This window comes from Rhineura floridana, chromosome 3 (assembly GCF_030035675.1).
Source record: "Rhineura floridana isolate rRhiFlo1 chromosome 3, rRhiFlo1.hap2, whole genome shotgun sequence".
Lineage (NCBI taxonomy): Eukaryota > Metazoa > Chordata > Lepidosauria > Squamata > Rhineuridae > Rhineura > Rhineura floridana.
The window spans coordinates 91,071,306-91,078,504 of record NC_084482.1 but is presented as its reverse complement, the minus strand read 5'-3'; the positions used below and the strand labels follow the sequence as shown (position 1 = coordinate 91,078,504).

Below are 7,199 nucleotides of genomic sequence, written 5' to 3'. Positions count from 1 at the left end.
ATGATTTGCCACGTCGGGTTTGCTAAGCAATGCATCAGTGTAAGTGCTTCTGAAGGGCCTGCTGCGGTCACCCACAGACTGAGGAAGACGCTTGGCTCCCGGCCTCGACTGCTGAGGGCCTGGGTCTGGGTCTCTTGCTGTGGTGGTCCCTGGACTGCTCTTTGAAACCAAGGGCAGCCAGGTCTGACCTTACCCGTTAGGAGGGCCAACTGGGGCCCATCCCCCAGGGACTCAGTTTTTCCTTAATGCCAGCCACTAATTCCCCTTTAAAAAGTGGGGGGAACCAATGGCCCTCCAGGTGCTGTGGGATTTCAACTCCCATCAGACCCAGGCAGCGCGGCCAATGGTCAGAGAGGGTGGGATTTTTGTAGCCCTGCAGTATCCGAAGGGCCTACCGCTGCCTTAAGCCACCGCCTGACAGAGAGCATCAGCAGGGCTGTCATCGAGGAAGGGCGGTGGAGAAGGCTCTTTCAGGCCGTGTGTGAGGGGGGGAGCAGAGAGCTCCCCCGGTCAACTCGCCGTTGCTGCACTATGAGCGATCAGAGAGGGATTATGGCTGAAAACTGCTCAATTGGCCTCGTGTGCTAAGCATACACTGTGTTTTGTTGTTTGTTGCGTGAGGATAACTGTTGTACATCGATAACATTGCTGTGCTCGCGATGGTGTAAAAGAGAAAACGAGCCGCAGTTCAAATGCATGACTTCTCCCTCTGAATGAACAGGCCTCCTGCGCCAAGTGCGCACTGTTGCTGGTTGTGTGGATCTGGTTGAATGCCCCCCTTCCTCCAGCCGAATTTTGGGATGACACCCCTTACCATAGAGGGCAGAGGAACCTTTCAGACTGGCCTCACTTTGCAGAATAGGTTTTTTGAGTGGCGTTAAAAGATGGATCTTTTCCTGGCCCCTCCCTGCTCCCCGTCTCTTCTCAGTTTCCCACAGCCAGGCTGATTCCACTTCTACGGCAGGGGAAACAGTTCCAGAACTACCACCCCCTCCACCACCCCCCTCAGCTTCCTCTCCCAGCCCTCTTCTTGACACTGAATTCAGGTCACCCTAGGTGCCTGACGCGCTTTCCTCGCGGCTTGTTTATTCAGCCTGACGCCATGATCGATGGCATCCCGGAGAGCTTTCTGCACACCCCTGGCCAGACCTCTCAGCCGAGGCGCACCCCGGCAGCGGACGCCGAACGTAGATCCTTCAGCGGCGCTTCTCGGAGCTCTGTGACTATATTAGGTGGGCCTGGGACGTTGCATCTCTGAGGCCGTGGCTGGCCAATGGGGAGGGCCGCCACTGGCCTCGTCCCGCCTCCCGCTCCCTTTTGGTCCTGCCTCTCTACCTGCCTCCAGTGTCCAAGCAAAGGCTGGGCGCTGCACTGCTATGCGTCCTTTGGAAGCTGGGCGCACCGCACGCCGGGGGCACCTGATCTGCGTTTCCAGGCGGCTGGACTCCGGCTGCTGCCTCCGCCGCGGCGCCCACGATGTTTCCTAGCCCCGTGACCACGACGCCTTTCTCCGTCAAGGATATTTTGAGTCTGGAGCAACATCCCAGCGGCTTGGCGTCCATGGAGCTGGCGGCTCTGGGATCGCCCTCCTCTTGCATGCTGGCAACCTTCAAGCAGGAGACGTACCCAGCCGAGGAAGCCCCGATCCCGGACAGCCCCCCGGACAGCGTCTCCAAAAACAACGGCAGCGCTTTCCCCAGCACCTTTTACGTCGCTAAAAGCTACCTGGAAATGGACTCGGCCAAGGCGCCCAAAGGGGACAAGAAAGGTAAACAGGCCAGTCCGAGAAGCCGTACGGGCCCCCCGCTGGAGTCGAAGCATCCCTCTCTTAGGCAGGGGGACTGGGAGGGGGCGGTCTTTGGGGGCGATGGGGAGACTCCTGGGGGCTCTGATGAGGCAGCTGGACCTTGAAGGGACTCTCTTGTTCTAGTACCTCCAGTCTATTCGCCTACAGATTACCCAGTGGAAGAAAAGACTCCCGGAGGGCGCGAGCCGCAGTTAGCTGCCTCCAGGAGAATCTTTCTGACCGAACCCACCTGGGTGGCCGACTTCTTGTCGACGTGCAGCAGCGTAGCTGGTCCGCTGAAAAAGGCGGCTATCAGCGAGTCCTCTTATTTATGACCAGTTCCTTTTTCATTTTCTGGGGGAGGAGAGTGGCTGGCCATACTGTCGTGTTCCAAATAATCAGTATTTTAGGTAGATTTGGCTGTTAGCTGCTAATTTGCAACCCCTTTGCGGGCAAATGGGGCGCTGGACCCTCCCTTGGACAGGTAACTCGCTTTAATCCCAGATGGACACTTGCTGTATATTTTCCTGCAGATGTCTTCCTCCTGATAAACTAATATTTTTAACAACAATAACAATAATAATTAGCGTTTATACAGCGTTTGTGATCATTCAAGGCTTATGATAACCATTATTTTGTTGTGATCCTCACAGCAAGCCTTTAAGGTAGTCCAATGTGTGTGTTATGTGTCTTCAAGTCGATTATGACTAATGGCGACCCTATGAATCAGCGACCTCCAATAGCATCTGTTAAAAACCACCCTATTCAGATCTTGGAAGTTCAGGTCTGTGGCTTCCTTTATCCAATCAATCCATCTCTTGTTTGACCTTCCTCATTTTCTACTCCCTTCTGTTTTTCCCAGCATTATTGTCTTTTCTAGTGAATCATGTCTTCTCATTATGTGTCCAAAGTATGATAACCTCAGTTTCATCATTTTAGATTCTAGTGATAGGGTAGTCCAATATTATCCCCTCTTTGCAGATGAGAACAAAAATAGGCCGACTAGCCAAGTCGCGGCAGAAGTGAGATGGTCGCGTAGCCAAGTCACGGCATAGGTGAGATCCAAACTGGGCACTTCCTGGTTCTTGTATCATAGCCCGATCTCATGGACACGTACTCAATAACTTCACTGGGAGTTAAACTCTAAGTGAATGTGCATAGGGTTACAGTCTGGGTTTGCTCTCCAGCTAAGAGTCCGCCCTCGTTGATCTCACGCCCCAAGTCTCGGTGACGATAGAGAAAAAAATATTATTGCTAATGTGCTCACTCTCAGTAACACTACTATCAATAATAATTTTATAAATTAAAATTAAAATTTTATAAATTTACATATTATGACAGATAGATAGATATATTACTAGCAGTAATAGTAGTATTCCAGTAACCACTCAGTGTTCGGACGTCCCTTTGTTGTAGATTTATAGACTCAGGCCACGGAACTCCTCAGACTCTGTAATCCTGCGCTATAGGGACCCTTCCTCCAAAACTGCCTGGCGTTGGTAAGACGACATGAGTTTTTTACAAGATTCCATGATAAACAAATTGAGGATCGCAACCTCACGTTACGGTCCTTCTCAGAAGGGAGAAATCCCAACCATCTCGAGAGGACTTATTTTCAAGCGAAAGTGTCATTGATTTCAATTGGCTTAATGCTGTAAACCGCCCAGAGAACTTCGGCTATGGGGCGGTATACAAGTGCAATAAATAAATAAATAAATAAATAAATAAATAAATGTCATCTGCTTAGAAGTTTGACAGAACATACACACAGAGGACTTCAGTTCCATCGAACACACTTTTGCCTTAATTCCTTAGGAAGTAATGATTTCCTTAATAGCAGTAGTGATGTCTAAGCTAGCCTCTGGAGTGTTAATGTTTCGAAGGTTGCCTTTGGCGGTCTCGTCCTTTAATGTGTCTCATACTAAGGCGGCCCTCCTATGCATACTTAACTGAGAATAAGCTCCACTGAACTTCTTGGGACTCACCTGCTCCAAGTAAACATATATAGGTTGTGCCCTAAGATTTCCAATTCAATGTATGGAAACTGACTTCAGTGAGGAGCAGCTCCCTGTGAGTGATGCTTATAGTCAAACCTCTAGTGGGAACGTCTCTGCTCGTTTGGGTATTCCGGATGTGTGTTCAGAGGAAGTTTTCCATTTCCCCTTCTTGAGAAATCCAGGCTCAGATTTTGGGTCCCCAATTAACTATAGGGCTAAGCAAACTGATTTCAAAAGGGCTTGAATATATATTATATAGGGCTTCCAAGTTAACTTAGATAGGATCCTGAAGATAAGCCAAATGAAGCAAATTTAGATTACGGATAGTGCTGAAAAAATTCAAATTAATTTCTCGGGAAAGACCGTGAATGGGACCCGTCAGTCCCTCTGGATTCTTCAAAACGTGAAGCTACCTGGGGTCGCTTCCAGGCGACCTGTTTATTGAGCATTCCTGCTGCGCAAAGTATGCGGAGAGGTTATAACTTCCTCTATTTGTTGATATTGTATTTTTATTTGTTTGAGGGGAGGTTGTACAACCTGGTGTCATGCAATACATTCTTTTGACGCTTTCCTTACCGCAAGAAGTCAGATTGATTTGTTTTTATTTCTAGAAGCGGGTTTGTTGCGCAAGAGCTCCAAATCCACTTTTTAATTGTTTAATTTACACATCGGCGATTATGAATCCAACCTGCAAAATAGGGACAGTCTTGACGTTTACCCAACTGGGCATGATTCAGCCACAGTTAAGATCTCTGAAATTTGATAATTTACTCGGAAATAAGGCCAGTTGGTTTCAGTGAGGCCTGCTTTCAAGTATGCATGTTTAGGATTCATCCTTTTAAGTTCCATAGATTTAAAAAGAGTCTAAAACTGTGTACAAATACTTAAAATGGCGTTCGAAACGTGTTCACTTGAAACCGTTGCCCGCCCAGTCCATTCTTCTGCACCTTTACTGGGACATGTCCTACTGATTTCAAAGGGAGTTACTCCAAGTGAGTGTGCGCAAAACCTTAACGCGTTGAAATGTAGCCAGATTTTGCCCTTCATCTGTAGCTCCACGATCCCAAAGGTATAAAGTGGAAGAAAGTCCCGCTGATGTCAAGAACACAGTTCCTTAGAATTTGTAGGTCATATGCCCACATCCAGCCTTTATTTTTTTTAAAATCCGCTATCATCATCAACGCTTTGAGCTGAGCTTGTTGCTCCTTGAATGTTAAATGGGGCTGATTAAGTTTGGATGAAAGGGCAGTGTTGTATTTGAATAATTAAAAATGTAACAACAAGAGTAGGAGTCGTAGTAGTAGTAGTAACCAACCACTTACTCTGCACAGTAAGGCCTTCAAGTCTAAATTTCTTTGCAAGAAATAAAGCATATCGAAGAGCACAGTTTTGCTCGGAAAGAAGGAGGAATGAACCAGGGGCTTTGCTCCATTCCCAACCGCATTTTACATGGAAGCAAGTCCTTTGGATTTCAGTAGTACTTCCAAGTTCTTCCATGGGGCTTCCTTCTGAATAAATATGTGTGGGTGGCTTGTAAAATCTGTTTAAGAGAGAATTCTAGCCCCACTACCCTGAAGGGCTGAACAGTCAGTGGGTGCAATTCAGCCAGCGTTAAGCACTTTTAAGTCCCGTTGGTTTCAATGAGAGGAGGTTAAGCAGACTCAGCTTTCCCACGGAAATAATCGGGGCTACCTTAGTGCTCAATTTTAGCTGGATTTGTGTTCTCCCGCAAAATGCATGCTTGGTCCACCGCGTTCATTTTAAAAGGCTATATTTAGTCGTATATTTATATACTCTTAACCATCTCTACAGAGAAAGAGAAAGAGAGTTGAGGCTTTAGCATCTCCGAAGTACAAATACATGATAATCGGAATTGTGGGTGTGTAAATGATTCGGGTTGATCGGGCTGCAGAATAAAGGCAAGGGGCTTTTATTTTAACAACCCTTAGGAAACAACCTTTAGAGTCTTTAGGGGAGAAGGTTGCTTCTCTTCCCTTGTCTTTATAGCGCAATCCTGGACATGTTTATTCAGAAGTAAGACCTATTGATTCAATAGGATTTATTCCCTGGGCTGCAGGTTTAGGGCGCAATCCTCTGAACATTGTTTGGGGTGGTGGAATAAATTCCATTGAGCTCAGCTGGACTTCCTTCTGAGTAAGCCTTCCTAGGATCGGGCTGTTAGCTGCGAAAGTTAACGGGAAGGAAGCACGGGGCGGGGGACGGCACTTAAGGAGATAAGAGCGCCAGTGAAAAGTGTGTTGAGGCCTTAGCTTTGAGGGGGGGGTCCAATTGGGGAACTGTCTTGGAAGCAAGACCGATTAATTTCTACGGAGCGCGGCAGTTAGACTGACCTCCCAATCCAGCCCGGATTCTCTGTGCTGCCCGGCAGCCTGTATTTTCATCCACGTGGAGAGGCATCGTTGTGCAATAGTTAGAGTGCACAGCTAGGTCGGAAGAGGACCCCACTGAGATCCCCACGCAGCCTTGCTCCCTGACGTCTCAGCCTCACCTGCGTCACTCTGTTTTTGCTGGTCAGGATGAATGGGTGGCGGACAACGACGTCCCTTGCCTTGAGCTCCTCGGAAGGGCACATAACTGTAATCAAATGGAGGCGAATAACTTTAAGGGGATCGGAGTCTCCGGTCGAAATCCTCAGAGGTTTCCTCTGTACGAGTCCAGCCAAAATCCAGGGGAGGACCTGGGGCTTGGGGGGCTTGGGGATCTCGAACGTATGACAGCAAGCGCCAAGCTCTGATGGCCCGCTGGGCTTGTTTCTGTTTGCTTCCCAGCTGAACTGTGCGCCCTCCAGAAATCCCTGGAGCAGGAGAAAAGGGATGCCGAGGATCCCGAGCGGCCCAGGCAGAGGAAACGGAGGAAACCTCGCGTGCTTTTCTCGCAGGCGCAGGTCTACGAACTGGAGCGCCGGTTCAAGCAGCAGAAATACCTCTCTGCCCCGGAGAGAGACCATTTAGCCAACGTGCTGAAGCTCACCTCCACGCAGGTAAAAATCTGGTTCCAGAACAGAAGGTACAAATGCAAAAGGCAGAGGCAGGACCAAAGCCTGGAGATGGTGGGCATCCCTCCCCCCAGGAGGATAGCTGTGCCTGTCCTGGTCAGGGACGGGAAGCCGTGCTTGGGGGAATCCTCCCCCTACAGCTCCCCCTACAACGTCAGCCTCAACCCCTACAGCTACAACGCCTACCCGGCCTACAGCAACTACAACAGCGCCGCCTGCAACGCCAGTTACAGCTGCAGCTACCCGGGCGTGCAAGGCGTCCAGCCCTCGACAGCCAGCGGCAACTTCATGAACTTCAGCGTGGGGGACTTGAACCCCGTGCAAACGGCCATCCCGCAAGGGAACGGGGCCCTGTCCACGTTGCACGGCATCCGAGCCTGGTAGGCTTCCCAACCAACCA

At 49.3% G+C, this 7,199-nt stretch overlaps 1 protein-coding gene across 1 annotated transcript; it reads left to right on the top strand.

The window, feature by feature from the left end:
* The first annotated feature begins 1,476 nt into the window (after positions 1-1,476).
* NKX2-5 (NK2 homeobox 5) lies at positions 1,477-7,199 on the top strand. Its single transcript, XM_061621894.1, has 2 exons — positions 1,477-1,768; positions 6,573-7,199. Exons 1-2 carry the CDS (start codon positions 1,477-1,479, stop codon positions 7,181-7,183), a joined length of 903 nt encoding a protein of 300 aa, XP_061477878.1. The 3' UTR covers positions 7,184-7,199.